We start from the raw sequence: 18,105 nt of genomic DNA on the forward strand, positions 1-18,105 counted from the left end.
GTCGAGACGTCCGTTGCATTGTATCCCCCCCCCCCCAACATTTCAGCGAGGTATTAAATGAATTTCGACGTTGAGAACTATACACAGGGAGATTGGAAATAAGTTTTAATCCATAGACAGTAATGTGTGCTAGATTGGGGTGTATCCCAAAGTCTTCGAGTTTCTCCATTTGAAAATATTGACACTTTCAAAATATTCGAATGGTCGACACATATAGAACATTTCAAAAGAGGGCGCCCCATATGTAAATAGAAGTCACGTGTTCTCTAAATAACGAATACCCCCCCCCCGACACAATTGTTGTCACTATAATAATACTGACAGGTCTAATTGAAGTGGGGATGTTGACTAAATTCCACTCAAAATTACGTTGGGTTTAGTAAATTAGAAGGCACTTGTCTAGGTCAACTGGGTTTCCTTTGAAATTAAGTACGGCCCGAGTTTCAATGAACTTTAATGTGGGATCCTGTGAGTAAAGGACACGATCGGTGCGAACAAACCTAAAGACAACTTAGAGGATTATTAACTTAAGGAAATAAAAGTTATTTAAAGGCTAAAAGTTGTTTTTCTTCTGTCCCAATTCACACACGGGAATCTACCATCCAAAATGGCGCAGTTAATGATCGTATGTCATGACGTCATGTGAATTGGGTCAGCCATGGAGCTCTCTATGGGTCAATTCTATACCATGTTAATAGTGTGCATACATGTAAATAGGGTTTTTTATAACACTCACAGATTCGTATTGATAAAAATATCTCCCAAGGTGATTTAGTTGTAACACGGTACATTTATTTTGATCGTTTTGAGATTAGTTTGTTTCAGTGTTTTGTGTACAATCTTTTGATAGCCCCCTTGTTGAACCCGTGCTCAAAACAACAACTGTGTTTGCCGGGCACTTTGAATGTTGTTGTTGTTTTTGTTTGATGAGAGAGATTTTTTCCCAGCCATCATTGTATCTGTTGCGACTAAAACAGCAACTGTTTTGGTAAGTTCTCAACTTGAAGTAGTCTAGCTTACGGTCTGAAACATTTTAAGAATTCTCAACAACCAAAGTACATTTTATAATATCATTCACACTCGTACTAACATTACATGGGTGGCAACATCACGATGTGGTTAAGTGCGAGACAGTACATACCTGATAGCAAACATGGACTCTTTGGGAATGTAACAAAACAAGAGATCTGTTCAAACCTAATGACATACTTTTAGAGAGAAGAGACGGGAAAAGCAAAACTAATTCCTCACGTTTCCGCCTGACTCGCATTCTCAAACAACGAGTAAAAAAATACAAACTCCGAAAAATGCCAAGTATTCTCTGCCTCGATGCGCCTGACCTAACTGCACAGAGTAAAACTATGATCTTCAATAATACCAACCATTGTTCTGTTTACTTTCTGGTATGTAACAAAATAGTCCAACCATGCCGTTAGAAATATTTGAATTGATAGCATGAAAGGTTTAAGGTTTTGTTGTGAAAACAGATCCCTTTTGTTCTTGCACAGATTGAATTGTCTTCTGACGAGTCAATCATAAGTCAAGGTGCTATGAGCTTTTATTAGGCTCTACGCCGGTTGAACCCACGTCGTTCATGACCGACTTATTTTCTTTCTAGAAACAGATTTATGGAAAAGTCCTCCCGATTTTATGAAGACATATTTTACCGTAGGAGGAAGAATCCTTATGACACGCATTCAGAGGACGTCAACCTACAACATTCTGCCAATGTCAATTTCTTGCACTACTACCATAACTCATTAAGATAATGAAGTTCTGTTCACTAGTCTAATGTGACTGAAACATTCATGTTCGTAGTAATCGTGTTGGCAAATTGGCAGTGAGCTCAATTTATAGCCGGCTCAATAATGTTCTGGTGAACTTGAGTTACTTGTTGGCGTGACACAGACAAACTGAGCATTGTTCGTTTTATTACAAGTCATTGCAAACACACAAAAAACTCGTTTTTACATGATCATGGTACAAGTTCAGTGCGAATTTTTGTATACTCAAGGGCTACACATGATTTGTGTTTTAAACATTCACATTGTCCATACCGTTGTCCATGTTACACAAATTTGGGTAATATACCTTTTCCATACCATTCGTATCATGACCGACTTATTTACGCTAAACACACCGGGTCAGAACTGACATGCATTCCAGATCCAAGAGGTCTGACCCATATCTAGGTCAGACTGACCCAGGAACTAGTTTTTAAAACTAGCATATAAACTTAGTTTGGCCCATTTCTGTGTCATGTTGACACAGATTCATGTGCATACTGACCCAAACAGATTTGATCACACGGGACCTATAATAACCACCCAAGTAAGGCACCATGAATCAGGTTGTCTTCTGTATGTTCCATCTTTAGATAACAATTGGTTTGTCGAGCAAGACAAAATTAATTACACAAAATACCAAGTTAAAATCACACAATTGGTGGGATGTATGTGGTTACCAAGTTTACTTGTTTCTTTCATGTCCCTCCCCATGTCTGTGCCCCTTAATTTAATGGGATCCTTTCTAGTGGTGCTGGATAGGCTATGTGGTCCCCAAAGGAAAAAAAATCAGATTTTCCATAGTCTATGAACAGTTATGAACCCCAAGCCACTTGCAATCATAAATTACACCAATACTTTGAAAAAAGTTGCCACTAATTTCAAACGGGGTGTGCATTTCATATCATTGGCGCTTATCGTATGTCAGAAATGTAATTTCTTTGTTTGCATTCATCGTGAAACTGCATTCACAAACCGCGGTAGCAGACGACAGCGAAATGCTATGATTTATTTTCCCCTGGAACAAAAACGAAGGAATGAGACTTGAGCTCTCTGTGGATTTACTCAACACTATCCAATGGCGCTCAGGGCCCAATTTTATAGAGCTGCTTAAGCACAATAAGTAGTTGTCATGAAATGAGCTTAGCAGAAAAGGGTATCAGCCAAACTACCATGGTATATATTAAAGTACAAATGCGCACGTCCAAAACTGACGAGGGCTTGATTTTCAAACAAGCACACAATCTTTGTTTAGCACACAGAAATCGTTTAAATGTTAACGTGGATCAGTGATGATGATTCCTAATAATTAGATTCATGTTTTGCTTTAGAAAATAAGACCCAAAGAGACATTATACTATTACGGTACTTATTTCATTGTATATTAATGTATATGTTATATATGATTTAACTGTTGTACCCTCGTGTAATATTCTCTAATGACTATGTGTGGAGATTAATTAAAGAGAGGCATTGGTCTTGAACATCCTAACAATGTTCAAATAAGATTCACCTGTTCGGATCATCACTTTAACTTTAAGTCTGTGGTCAAAGAGACTGAAAAAAAAACACCCAAGTATTTCAAGATTGCCTCCCCGGTACATACCGATTGAAGCAGGGGACATTGCCACCATGCCTTCGGGGAGATATCAAAATGGAAGAAAGTGTTACATGGTTCTAACATATGGTGTGCCACAGTTAGGGGGAGCAGTTTCTCATAATGATTAATCTATTTTGTCTTGAGTATGGAAAGATGTATAACATTGACTGTAGCCAGCTTTTAAAGGGAGCGTATACTTTCGGTAAACACTCATTATTAATGATGACAATACAAACTTTGGGTTAGAATAGAAGCCTACAACATGCAGCTTTCGATAGTATAAAGCGTTTTGAGAAAACATTTCACTTGAAGTTATGCGGTTAAGTAAACAGATATAAGTTGGTATGCCCCCAAATTTGAAGTGTTACTGCAGTAACGCTTCTCACTATTCCTAATAGTTTAATACGGATTATTCGGCTATATCTCAAAAACACAAAAACCTTTTGATTTTTTTTGTATGACAGGTCAGGTAATAGTTCTATTGTCTACCTCTACATTTATTTAGGATTGAAACAAGCGAATGTTCCCCAAACCAAAGGGTATAATAACTTGCCTTTAGAGTGGAATTATTTAGGGGAATGTGTTTTTCACGCAAGAACATCTTCATTTTCTTCAAGTTGAAACGGAACTGTGCCAGGACGTCACATTCTGATTGATGCCAGTGACTTGTGTAATAAGTGCCAGTGCGTACTGATATAGCTGCCGTGATGATAAATCTTTCGAGGCAGTAGCGTGTACTTCTTTTTGTAAAGAGAGGGTTGAAGTGCCACTTGTTCAGTGATGTACATTTTATAGAAATATGAACTTCCATTAAAATATCATCTTTGCTAACAGTTCGCTTGATGAAATTGAAATTAATAATTGCGCACATACATGAACATGTGGCTTAGCGGTATAGCCCATCTTCCTATGCTATACACTCAAATCATCTGCAAATGTAAAACCAACATCCAACAGCATGCGCCTTTACTTTTCTTAATGAATTGTACTTGTTTTATCTCTGTAGATGAATGCCCGAGCTGTAAGGCAAGCAGTCAGATAAATCAGAAGAGATACTGCAAGACGGATTATGGTAAGTCAAGTCACCTCATTGTTTCTTAAAAATGTTTTATCAATGTGTAGTAAATGAAAGTAATTGAACCCTTCTTTTAAAACTTGAAGGCAGTGTACACTATTGGTAATTGTCAAAGACTAGCCTTCACAGTTGGTGTATCTCAACATATGCATAAAATAACAAACCTGTGAAAATTTGAGCTCAATCGGTCATCAAAGTTGCGAGATAATAATGAAAGAAGACAACACCCTTGTCACACGAAGTTGTGTGCGTTTAGATGGTTGATTTCGAGACCTCAAGTTCTAAACTTGAGGTCTCGAAATCAAATTCGTGGAAAATTACTTCTTTCTCCAAAACTATGGCGCTTCAGAGGGAGCTGTTTCTCACAATGTTTTATACCACCAACCTCTCCCCATTACTTGTCACCAAGTAAGGTTTTATGCTAATAATTATTTTGAGTAATTACCAAAAGTGTCCACTGCCTTTAACGTACCGCCCCTTGCATGGGGAAGGTGTGAGGAGTACGAAGCTCTGGTGGTAACATGTGGATTCGTGTTCACGAGTGACACAACACAATACATCTTACACTTGGTCTTAGAAACTATGTACCTGTCATTCACACCCTCCCATGGCTTGTTTATACACAAGAAGGGAAAACCCAAGCAGTCAGGCAGGGACTGAAAAACCCGAATCCTCATGCAAGGCCTTGGTCCGGAAATCAAACCAGGGGTCCAGAAAGGTGAAAGGCAGGGAGGTAAAAACTACCGAGACGGCCCGACTGCCCAGGCTGAATTGTTTTACTAAAGCTATTTTCGAGTGTTTGTAAACACTATCCATGACTGTGACTGCTGACTAAATCTCAGTCAAGGTGTGTGAAAAGTTGAGGACAATATTTACCCTGGCCTTGGGTGAAACCGACGTCTAGATTGTGGCTTGGAAACTCGTCACTCAGTAAATCATGTAACTAACCAACACACCCTCCACAAACCCCCGGGGACAAGACTGTCCAAATCCCCCGTATAAATTTCACAACGATCCAAGATTAGACGACAAGAAAACCTGCATTCATTTCTCTTTTACTGTTAGCATTTTTTTTTTTTAAACATCTCCACGAGACCTTTTGTTCTCCAGCAACGCAGGGCGTGGAAGAGACAAATTACCAGGGCATGTTGTACACACGGTGACGTGGTTGGAGATTTTCTCTCTCACATCCATAAACCATGTAATCACCTAACCCAAAATAAAAACCATCTTTGCCTTGCGGCGGCGGCGACACTCCAACCCCTCCGAGACTCATCCAAGAAAATTGCAAAGTCAGTGTCCGTGTACTGGAGCTCTTTCCCCTCGACCCATTAGACTCGGGAAGGGTGCTGCGGTTGCAAATGCGGGGAAGGATGTTGTCTCTTGACAAGGAGAGGAGGGAACTGTAATGATGTGCAGAGGCAATGCATCATCCTAGCTATAATAATCACACTGTCTATATACAGAATAACTAAAAGGCATAGCGTTGTGCATGATCGTCCATCGCCCCAGGATTAAAGGTAGACACGGTACAGTCGGGTTGTTTTGGAAAGTGCAATCTCTGTGTATAAGTGAGGCATTGCTGAATGAAGTAGCATATTACTGTAAATAAATGAGTTGTTAATAATGCAAGTCATGCTCTACCGTATACTGTATAGATACTTCTCCATCTGTCCCTGCTTGAGGGCGTACAGCTTCATATAAACTGTGACCTCATCACCCCTGCCTTATATACCGTGTTGCTCAACCCACGAAAACAACTTATCTCGTTCATCCATATCACACGTCCTTAACGTAACAGTCCATGTTAGGTTTCTTCCCAGACACTACAACACTTTGAAATACACCAATTAGCATACACCAATTCAAATGCAGAAACGTATAATTTTCCACTTGATAAATTCATATTTTCACACTTGAATATGGGTATCAACCAATATTGAAAATAGGCCTACATCTTTCTCACACAACATTAGAATTGAATCACAAAGTCTGCGTCAAAAACAGAACAAGCAAACTGGCCCCCTTAAAGAGTTTAATATCTTTAGAGTGAAGCAGAACGGCCTAAGGGTAAATGATAAGAAGACTGAGGTGCTATCAGAACTTCCTATGATCAATAACCAACTACTCAAGAGCGTTTGCAATACGACCAAACAGCCAAAGGGGAGAACCGATTCAAAATTAAGGGGCTGGCAAAGCAAGTGTGGAGGGGGGGGGGGGGGGCTTCTGAGGGGATTAGAAGGTTTGAGGCTGCCTCATCATTACGATGAAAACGTTAATCTGGAAAAGCAAATATTAAGGTCAGGCCTGAAACTTCACGGAGGCACGAAGGCGATGGCATCAATGCCCCCTGGTGCATTGATGCCTTGGTGCCCTTGAAATACCACAGTAGAAATTTACTGAATCTCTTCATAGGGTGCCCTTTACCGAGGAGAAAAGGCCTTGGTGCCCTTGCCCTTTCAAAAACAGTGTTTGAAGAGACTGGATGTATCTTATAATAAGGTCACAATGTGACCACCAGTTACAGGAATGACCTCGCCATGACCTGAAAATACCTCATCAGTATTTACTCAGTTCTGAAAACCCATTATCAGCAAAGGTAACAACCAAAACACATGAAGATACTTGCGAAAATGTGGATTCTACGTTTTTTGTGTGTAACAATTTAGAAAAGAAATTCCACATCTCACCGACAGTCAATTGTTACATTCCAAACTGCCAACTGTTTTCAGGCTCACAACCAGCCACCAACAAAAGAACCAGTGGTGTGGGCCAGTTTGAGGTTTATTTATGCCGACGGTTATGTTTAAAAGTTCCCGACAAACCTTCCGTTAAATTCCACTTTGATACTGTTCTTTTTTCCCAGTCTTTCATCCTTTCTGTTGTCGCCCATACTCTCTCGAGACCCTCTCTCTAGCTCTCTCTTTTTGGGGTTTGGTTGAGAACAACAAACAACAATACTTTGTACTTGAAGGCAAAGACTAATATGCTGTGGTTTAAAGGTACTAGACACCACCAAAAACTACAAAATAATTGTTAACATATAACTTTTAAAAATAGTTAATGGTCTGGGGTTTCGACCCTAGCAGAGTCTTTCTCGAATGACCATGCATACAAACTTACTAGCGCCTAGAGAGCTTTTGATAGCATAAAACATTGTGAGAAACAGCTCCCTCCGAAGTATTTCACGTAGTTTTTGAGACAGAGATAATTTCTCACTCAACATATTAAAAGACTTCACGCCTGAAGCCCTTTTTTGGCATCAGAAAGCACACACATTTGGGCAACAAGGGTCTTTTTTCTTTCATTATCCTCTTGCATTTTCCGATGACCAATTGAGTCAAAATATTCACATTCGTTATTTTATGTCTTGTGATACACCAAGTGATGAGATTACTAATATGTGTACACACCAAGTGAGTTACTGGTCTTTGACAATTTACCAAAGGTGTCCAGTGCCTTTAAATTTAACCGAAGCCTGTTTTCTGTTGGGTCTTAACCTCTGTAAGGGTGGCGGCACTTCAGAGGGAAGAAGGACCCCTTTAGCGAATATAAGGCGTGCGATCTTGAACGGGTGTCTGAAGAGCAAGAGACTGCCTTCCGAGTACCGCAACATCACGGTGTATTCTCCCACCTCGTTGATGCTCATTCAAACCGACAACAATAACCCCTGAAACCCCCTACCTTTTACCCCTAAACCCCCCGCCCCCTGCACAAGAAGAAGCCATAATAGTTGAAAACTTTCTAATTCAGCAAAGCTACCACAGCCGTCCACTCAAATCTGTGCACAACACTGATGATGTGTTGTACAGGCTCCACCGTGCCGCAAAGGATGTTTAGCGCAGTCTTTGTTGGTATTTGTATGGTGTTTAGCACTTAATGCTGATGGGTATTGACGGGAATCGTACAGGAATCTAGAAGGATACCTCAGGGTTAAAAAGAGCATACATCGCTGGCGAAAGGTCCAGGGTGTTTTTGTTTGTTATGAGCAACAGAGATTTAGGTTGGGTGCTAATAGGTAAACAGAATCAAACGGAAATAATGTATACTCAGACTTTACTGTAATATTTTGTGTGAGAAAGACACATCTATAACAGAGGGTCTAATTGTCGGCTTATGAAGTATTGGGGGCACGCCTGTATGCTTCGCTTTTGAAAGGGCAAGTGCACGTCCTTCGTAAAGGGCACCCAATGAGAAAATTGTACATTTTTAAGGGCACCAAAAGCAACAACCAGGGGACATGGGGCACGCGCATTCGTTTCCTCGCCGTGAAGTAACAGGTCTGATGGGGTGATAATAGTCCATGCAGCAAGGGCGAGGGTCCTTGTTCAATATGTTCAGGTTGAGAAACGACAAACGTTTTGTCTGTGAATGTCTAAGTTCATGAAATAAACAATAGGGAACTGGGGGTAGGGGTGTATTCCAAAACAAATGCATGTTTATGTTATTTTGCCAAGTGAGTATAACTATTACAAGAACATAGTTTATGCTTTATTTGTGATATGCTCATCAGCTCAGACAAGAGAACAGGTATTTCCCACAGCACTTGAAAGGTTTGTCGTTCAACAACACCAACAACATTCATCTAGCCGTTCTGGTAAATACCGTTTTTTTTTAACCAAGACATTTCTACGCGCTGCTCGTTTCATATGACGATACAGCAAGACAGTTCTCTAAGAACAAAATCTACCAAGTATGCATGGTGTTACCGCAAACCAAATATTATTTATACCTCACCATCAAATGCCTCGAAATCCAATAAACAAGAAAGTCCTACGCGCTGTTTGTTTTACATGACGACCACGATACCAACTTGTGAAAGAAACAGCTGCTATACACCAGCTTGATCTCTTGACCCAGTAACAAATATAAAGTCCGCGGTGAATTTATATCGTTACTGGTGTTTATTCAAGGCAACGTCCCTAATAACATCCACAAAATAAGAGTACACACGCTTTCCCGCTTGTGTTTTTAAAAATAGGACAGTTTAACACTGACTGACAGAAGTGTGCTTCTGTAAAAGCGGTGAGGGGTGAACATTATACCTGGACCCCAAATGAAGTTCATTCCCCTGTGGTGTGTGGCTGGATCCCTAGAACCTGGTGTCGAGGTGGCACAGAGTAGTACAATGCCCTCTGCCTTAAGCGACCAATCAGCGGTCTTTTACTACAACCCGGTATGACTCCTTCCTGCTTCAGGATGATGAGTGGCTGTAAGAAAGCCCGATCGCCATGAGCAACCAATCACTGGGACTGTTATGTGTATACACTTTCATTCCCAGCAGGATCGAACTTTATTCCTAACACAAGCCAATCCGCACACCCATCACATGCCCCGAAGCGACCAATAGTGAAAGTTGTTACTTCCTGCGTTGGGGCGTTGTAACTATGACTGGCCAATCAAAAGTGGCGGTCTGTCTTGCACTTGGTCATTAACCCCAAGAGATTGTGTTGTTACTAATATCAATAGGCTCGGGGCGCAGGATCAACTCTGTGATCTTTTTCAAGAGTTTTGCGAATGCTATGTTAGGACCACCAACCCTACCACAGTAATGTACGCCTAAATTTGTGGTTTGCAATCATTAAGCAGAAAATATGGTGCGACTTATTTGTGAACTGTAAAGTCTGCAAGTTCATTATGAAAACAAAATGTCAAATGGTGCTGATGTTGTCCGGAATTGGTTATATAATGAACTTGCCAGACATCCATTGAATTTGTCAGACAGCCATTCATCATGCATTTATTTGTCGCAAGTACGCTCCTCGTCCATGCTGGATTTAACAAAAAGCACCCCCAAACAAAAACAAATTTCGCCACCATGGTTTTGCTTCTGCTCAAAACATTTTACAACAACTTTAATTTAAAAAAAAACACGTGTATGTATATGACTACACCTTCTTTTGTAATCATATTTACGAAAAGTATAACATTCTTTCGGTAGTGGAGACGTGAACATGATTCCGGCAGGTGTGTAAGCCACGTAGGCCTAATGTTCTCATTGTATTCTGTTTTTCCAGGGAAATTATCCAGTTTGTGAAAATTATATGTAACGAGGGAAAAAACTAATTACTGTTGGGGTGTCGACCTATACAACTTGATAAGAAACAGAAAATTTTTAATGTGAAGAAACAACTTGTGTACAAATTTGTATCCCAATGATGTCAGGTTTGTAAGTGGTTTAAACAAGGTTCCCGTTGCACTAGTTTTCACCGATATATCGCTTCCTTTTGCAGACGTGTCGTATAAGGTCATGGAAATTACAAACATAACCACACTTTTTGCTTGAAAACCACAATTTGACGAATGATTGTGTGTATACAATGGTGTGATACAACTTACAGCTGTTGGTTCATGTCCAGTTTACCTGGGCGCAATATAGACTCTGGGCGCAAAAACAGACTCTGGAACTCACTGCCAGAATACCTCAGACAATTACACAACATCACTCTCTTCCAGCAGAAACTCAAAACACACTTGTTCTTGCTTGCTTTCCAACATCTTGACAAAACTTGACCGGCGCCTTTGAATGTTTCTCTTTCTCAGTAAAGTGCGCGTTATAAATGCTGTAGTTTATTATTATTATTATTATTATTATTATTATTATTATTATTATTATTATTATTATTATTATTATTATTATTATTATTATTATTATTATTATTATTATTATTATTATTATTATTATTATTATTATTATTATTATTATTATTATAATATAACCATCTACTTACTTCTCACAACGTTGCTCATTAACAAGCGAAAGGGCGGGGCAGTGACTGGTATAAACTAAACCGTATCAACAAAAATAGGCATTTCAACAGGCTATTATTACTTACTAAATCGCAGTCTTTACTGTTTATACGATTACAATTACTGAACCTTTTTAAAGTTTTAAATTGATAAAGTGCCTCCACAAGGATGAAGGCAAACACTAACGTGGTTGGAAATGTGCTGAATCATCACTAGATAGTATACCGTAGTTTCTATCGACCATTTATTGACTCATCTGTGCAGTTCCCTGGTGCCTTCTCTGCTTATTGTCAATCCAAGTCCAAGTGTTTGGAAAACTAAAACCTATCAAACCAAAGCAATTATTGATTGTATTAGGTATGGCAGTCAAATTCGTTAAAATATTGAACGAGATGGAAAAACGAAATTCGGTTTAGAAAGTACCATATCCGTATAATAGTATTTAACATAGTTTTCTATTCTAAATATAACCATGCAATATCCACAGGGTATGCTATTTATCCTTCGATACCATGATTTTTTGATCATCAGGAAGCATGAACACGCATATTTTTGTAGGGTACATTTAGCGTCATTTAACTTAGTTAGACAAGTAAGTTTTCCCCAGTTACCCCGTAATTCACAGGCCCTTATTTTCCCAATCACTAAAGCCCGGCGAGATGGGGGATGCCCCAAGCAGATACATGTAGATGGCCTTGACCTTTGCGGTAGATCCAAGAAACGGTTAGTGCAAAATGGTATAAGATTGAAAAGGTAAATGGCATTCTCCCTAATCCTCCCGCCAACCCCCCCCCCCCCCCAAAAAAAAAAAAAATGTTTAAATGGCTTTAATACTTTTTAGGCTGTTTAATCAATATTTGCAGATTTTTTACTAGGAAAAAATAATCAGAATACAGACTAAAGTATGGAAACTAGCATGCCTGTTATTGCCACAGTAAAATAAAATACCTGGATTCTTTATGTCTGTGGTTAGTGCCCGGCTGGTGTTTGGCAGCCACATCCCCCTATCGACTGCACTTCATTCAGGGGACAAGGACCTCGTATCAAAAGTATGAAGTCAACTCTGACCGAGATACCGGAGCCCCGAACTTCCGGAGCCCTGGCGACCCTCCCGAGCCCCAGAGCCCCTCGACCCTCCACCCCAATCCTGACATCTACGATTCAATTCTAACTGGTGAAATATTAGCTGTTTCCTACACGGAATGTGTTGTTGAAGTGTTAGGGACATCCTCACCTACAGTAACTTGTCACCTTGTCACTGCCAGATATCAGTGCTTTGCTTAGCTATTCCCCTAACTGTACTCAGTTCTGTCTGCTTTGCTTAGCTATTCCCCCAACTGTTATCACTGCCGTCTAGAAAATGAGTCACCTACATAGGCCTGATACTTCACGGAGGCAACGAAGGCGATTGCCTCCATGCCCTCTGGCCATGGCCTTAGTGCCCTTAAAATGCTCTAGTAGACATTTCCTCGATAGGGTGCCATTTACCGAGGAGAAAAAAAAGAAGCATACAGGCCTGCGTACACCATAGAAGTCAGTAAATTCCTCTTTTTTTTGGCCCACATAATTCGCAACTTTTCTCCTTTTACCTGTATCTAATTCACCCCATCTGGAGTGTGAGTAATAGGCCTAAACACAGCAGCATGTAAAACATCAGACAAACGTTTTTGTCCGGTATACAGGTAGTTATCAGTCCTATCCCACCGGAATTAAAGTCAAGAACAGCCACAAATGATGATTCTTTATACTCGTGTTGCCATTTGTTTTGTCCTTCGGATGGGACGTAAAGCGGTTAGTCCCGTGTGTTCTGTAACGTACGTAACCCAGTGCACTTATCGCAAAGAAGAGGGGCTCGCCCGGTGCTCCCAGTATGCTCGACTGCATAATGCACCACATCACCTTGTAAACTATTACATTCTTTGTAAAAAGGAGTAGGTCTTATAAATCAAACGTAATCCCACATACATGTACCTCGCAGGAAAACTATATACTGTATGTTTAAGCGCCTTGAGATGAGTGACGAATATGAGCACATATAAGAAACCTATATTATTATTGCTGGGAGTGGTATCTGCTTCCACTGTCCCCCTTCTGTATTAAATCACACCACCTTGAAACTAAATAATAGACAGAAACTCTATAACTGATTTAAACTAATTTTTACCCCAATCTTGTTCATACAGGTGTTCTACCTTTTTTCCCTTTGCATTTTAGCAAATTCAACCCACCCCTTCATGGTTTAAAAGGTTGAGTCATAAACATCGCATTATCATGTCAGTAATTCTCTTCGGACCTTGTGTGTAATACGTAATGTAAGAGTTTGCCTCAGGTATCTACTAGGATCAATACATAAAGAATGGGGATAAAGACTCATACTCTTCAGAAACATCAATAACTCCCAACGTCCCTTCCTCTCATCCCATTTAAAGAGATAATACCGAATGAATCTCAAAGCTCAGATCTCATTTGATGTATTACTGTGCACATTGTATCAATCACCTTAAAACTGTATCTGCTCGAAGCCTGTGGTCGATTTCACAAAGGTAGTCCAGCTTGAGACTAGAAGTCCACGGACTCTTTATAGGAGTTGTTACAAACTTAGTTGACTAGGCCTAATTAAGGACGAGTAAACCGTTTTAACTCAATATGAGACTAGTCTTTACTCTTTGTGAAAACCACCCCTGGACTCTCATAAACTCCAGGGTTATAATTGACCCAACATCCAGGCCTAAAATGTGGGACCAATTTCTGACTAAGTCTGACTAATTCATGAGTCGAAAAAGAGAGTCAGAAACGGGTTTTTTATATTGAACAATGTTGCTCCCCCCTTCCTTTCCACACAAACCCAAATCCGAGTCAACATCAAGGAATATCCAGAGAAACACAATGTACAAGTATGGCTTAAAAGCTCACAACAAATTTCTCCGTGATGCATATCATAACTCCTCTTCAAAAATGCATTTCTTGCAATTTGACTAGCACAAAACAAAGTCACGCTGACCCCAAATCTGGCACCCTTCTTGCCCTCATACCCGAATCCGGGTCACTCTTGACTCAGGAATATCCACATGGACACATGTGCTAAGTATGGCAAAAACTTTATACACATTCACATACAAATTTTTCCGCAATGCACATCAAACTTCCTCTTTAAAACAAAGCGACCTCTCGGTGTCCCCAGGAGCCAGGTTCTCTCTACCGTTACAGACCCGTCGCTCTCGCTCGATAAATAGCTGCATATAGCGGTGCATCAAATGAAAAAAGCTGCAATCCTGAATTTGATCGAGCAATCACCTCTGGCTAGCTCTAAGTGTTTCATCCGTCTCTCATGGGTTAAACCACTCACTCTGCACAGAGAGCTGCTTGTTTAATTAAAACCCTCAAAACAATTACGGGTCGCAGTAAGTTTGCTGGAGGGGTTTGAGGAAACTGTTTAACAGAGGCAGTCAAAACAACATGCCAGACACAGCACGAATAGCATAATGAGCTTATGTGACAGTACATGGGTTTCTTCTCATGATTTTGGTAGAGAAATGAATAATAATGCACGTTGAACATTCCTATATCCACAACAAGCTCAGTATTTGCACGCGATATACAGACATGCACCTTTCTAGTGACCCCCCCCCCCCCCCGAAAAAAAAAAACCAAAATACATAAAATACATGAATAAATAAATAAATAAAAAATGGCTGATCACACTTAACTTTTTTACAGTGTTTTTCAGTTTTATGTGGCACTGCTTTGAATATGCAAAAGAGGAAATCAGCTGAAAAGTTGCATGCCTGCTTTAAGCCAAATATGTGCCAGTAGTCATGGGTTTGGCGGTTTTAAAAAGCTGCCGTATACAGAAGAAACGCATCAGTTGGCACTCGAGTCCTGTAGTCTTGAACACAGTTCTCAAAACAACCAGTTGTTAGACTGATCACATTTTGAAGGTACCAGGCTTGCTTTGAAGGGACCAGTCTTACTGCATGGTGATAACTAGCAGTAACTACCACTTTAAAGCGACCACTCACTTGAATGTTTTTCTCCGAGACAGACAAGCAAACACAGAAGGAGAGGGAAACAAAATGAACAATCTCCTTGGTCATTGATATGTGTGGGAAAGGTACCCGGTGGACTCCCAAATCTCAGTCAAAATGACCATAGGCTATTGCCAATAATGCGCTTACAACGACCACAATGAGCTACGGGACTCTTTAAAATCAAGACTCAATATTTGAACAGCCTTTTTATCAACACCAACCATTCTCCCCCACTCTTACTTCGCAACAGTGCAAGACTTGGTTTAATTCCTTCAAAGGGCTGTGTTTGTGCTTTATACATTGGGGGAGGGGATCAAGCCGCACATTTTGCTCTCTCTTTTTGTGTAGAGCATTCCTTGGAATTTCAAGATTTTCAGAGGAGACAAAAACATTTGTGATACATGTTACCTTCCTGCAGGCAAAACCCAAGTTTGATGATTATTTTTTTGTATGAATGCCACAGTTGCCTATAAAAGCTTGCCCTCTGACCCCGGGTTGTGACCCAGTTGCCTATAAAAGCTTGCCCTCTGACCCCGGGTTGTGACCCAGTTGCCTATAAAAGCTTGCCCTCTGACCCCGGGTTGTGACCCATGCTTTATGCAGGTGTTATTGCAGCCTATATAGCTGTCCCATTTGTCATTATCAAAGTAGTGTTTTTCCAGGAGTGCTGGCTTCGATATGTCCCATTGAATGTAGTCAATCTTGTAGATTGTGTGCAGTGTTTCTCTCTATGCCCTCTTTCTCTCTCCTGTAACAGCGTTGGGGATCACCAAGAATCAAACGTTGTTTTATGATCCATGAAGATGAACTTTAACCTTTTCACTCTTGAGATGGATTCATACTTGAGAGGGCACTGTTGTACTTATACATATGTCATCTTGGTATGAGGGGGCGGGGCAGCAGCATGAGGAGGGGCAGAGCTCATTCTGTCTAATTAATAGGGAAACCCAAGCAAGGGTCTGACAAACCAGGAAGGGTCTGACAAAACAATCCACTTGGCTCTGGTCCAAGGTGGGATTCGAACTGGGGACAACAAAGGTGAAAGGCAGTGGATAAAGAAACCACTTAATCAACCTGATCCCCCAAAAGTCACCACTTGAAGATACAACACATGCAATCAGTCATTCTAAATCGCTTTCTTCGTCTTTTTCTTTCTCCTCCAGTTATCCAGGCCCATGTCCTCTCGCGGGAGATGGGGGAAGAGTATGTCAAGTTCACCATCAACGTTCTCTCGGTGTTCAAGCGCGGTGCCCGGCGCATCCGACGGGGCGACCAGTTCCTGTACGTGCCCCGAAAGGACCTCACCTGCAAGTGTCCCAAGCTGAGGCTGGGCAAGAAGTACCTGATCCTGGGCAGCGACAGCGAGGACCACGACGGCATCTACACAGACAGCCGCAGCATTGTGCTGCAGTGGAGGGACGATTGGAACGAGAGAATGAGAAAGTTCCAACGGAAGGAGCGATCTAACGAGTGCTAGTTAGACCCCCAGCCTCCCCTCAGTCTCCTCCCACCAAGTGAGAAAAATGAACAAATATAGTTATAATGGCAACCATGAATGGTTGCTACGATGATTTCCTAAGAGTTTGAGGAAACTCGGTTTATTTGTTGCTTCTCAAGAGTATTTTGTGCCCACGGTGTTCTTTCATTGTCCCCTATTTCGAGGACAAGTTTTTAAGTACAAGCATCAGCCCCTTGTAAAACCCACCTACTCCTACCCCCTCCCCAATTACACAAACCCCGTTTCTCCCAATCAAGCTTTAAGCTTTATATACATACATATACATACAAACATTTGTTTCTATTATATGTTTAATCTTGGATAATCATAATAGACTATCATGTTGAGTGTACTGCTTAGTGTAAATTGTTTATCTCTTTTGAAGAAGCACATACTACAAATCTTGCTCCTAGGCGAGAGGGTTTTCAGAACTGAGAAATCTACTCTGCTGTAGCAGAATATACAGCAAAAAGACAACTTCTCAAAAGACTTTAATATACATGTACATGTATATACCTGGCAAGTAGATACATACATGGCGTTACTGCAAACGGATTAGGGTTAACAGAGGTTGAAACAGTTAACTAAAAGAGGATCACATGTCTGAATAGGAAAATACATTTTTTCTAATAAATTGGTGGTTACCATCAACAGAGGGGGTAGTTGTCTTTTCTATAGGCATCCAACCATAGTGGGGGCCTTTAGGGGTACAGGTGACCCCCTGGAATTGTGGCACCCACTGATCTTCTCATATTAGAGAAGAAAAAGAGTCCTCAGCCAGAACAGTTATTTTGGAATGCAAGGTATTACAATAAGGCATTTACGCGTTAGATTTGAATATTGTCTAGTACAATGACGTGCTTGATAGCAACTTACCACTTAAATTTGAATTCATCAGACTATACACCAATCCAGGTGCCCAACGAGCGCGCAAGTGTTGAGCACCGTGCACCATTTGCTGCGGTGTCTTCAGTGCCTAGATTATGCACAAAAAGACACTGCAGTTGTTAGTTTTTCAATAGAGGGCGCTACCAATTTTGTTTCGTCAGTTTGGTCTATAGAGACAGTTGCTATGTCAACTGGTTCAGGGCAAGCTTTTACATAGCAACCTCCAGATGAGCAGACCCTGGTACCAATGTGCCATACACATCCATTCAGAATTGTGTTTGGGTGCTCACCGTCTCTTACGTAATTAAGCAAAACCTTACCCCTAATCAAGTGACGCAGCAACTGTCTGAATAGTCAGTGGTAACTTAAGACTAAGCAAGTCATTGTACCAGACATTATTCAACTCTTACTCGCAAATGGCTTATTGATGTGGCTTATAATTTATTTTTTATCAAAAAAGGTGTACAAAGTGATCTGTGTGT

The 18,105-nt window shown here is 40.6% G+C and overlaps 1 protein-coding gene across 3 annotated transcripts in view; it reads left to right on the forward strand.

Annotated features, from left to right (window-relative positions):
- The window catches only part of LOC117292194 (netrin-1-like), a 57,233-nt gene extending 39,860 nt beyond the window's left edge, over positions 1 to 17,373 (forward strand). For all 3 annotated transcript variants that reach the window (XM_033774148.1, XM_033774149.1, XM_033774151.1), the window contains 2 exons: positions 4,391 to 4,456; positions 16,401 to 17,373. In XM_033774148.1, the coding sequence (XP_033630039.1) occupies positions 4,391 to 4,456; positions 16,401 to 16,714 (380 nt within the window). In that variant the 3' untranslated portion in view covers positions 16,715 to 17,373. The remainder of the gene's footprint in view (positions 1 to 4,390; positions 4,457 to 16,400) is intronic.
- The last annotated feature ends 732 nt before the right edge of the window (positions 17,374 to 18,105 follow it).

The sequence above is a fragment of the Asterias rubens genome, chromosome 7 (assembly GCF_902459465.1).
Source record: "Asterias rubens chromosome 7, eAstRub1.3, whole genome shotgun sequence".
In the NCBI taxonomy this organism is placed as follows: domain Eukaryota; kingdom Metazoa; phylum Echinodermata; class Asteroidea; order Forcipulatida; family Asteriidae; genus Asterias; species Asterias rubens.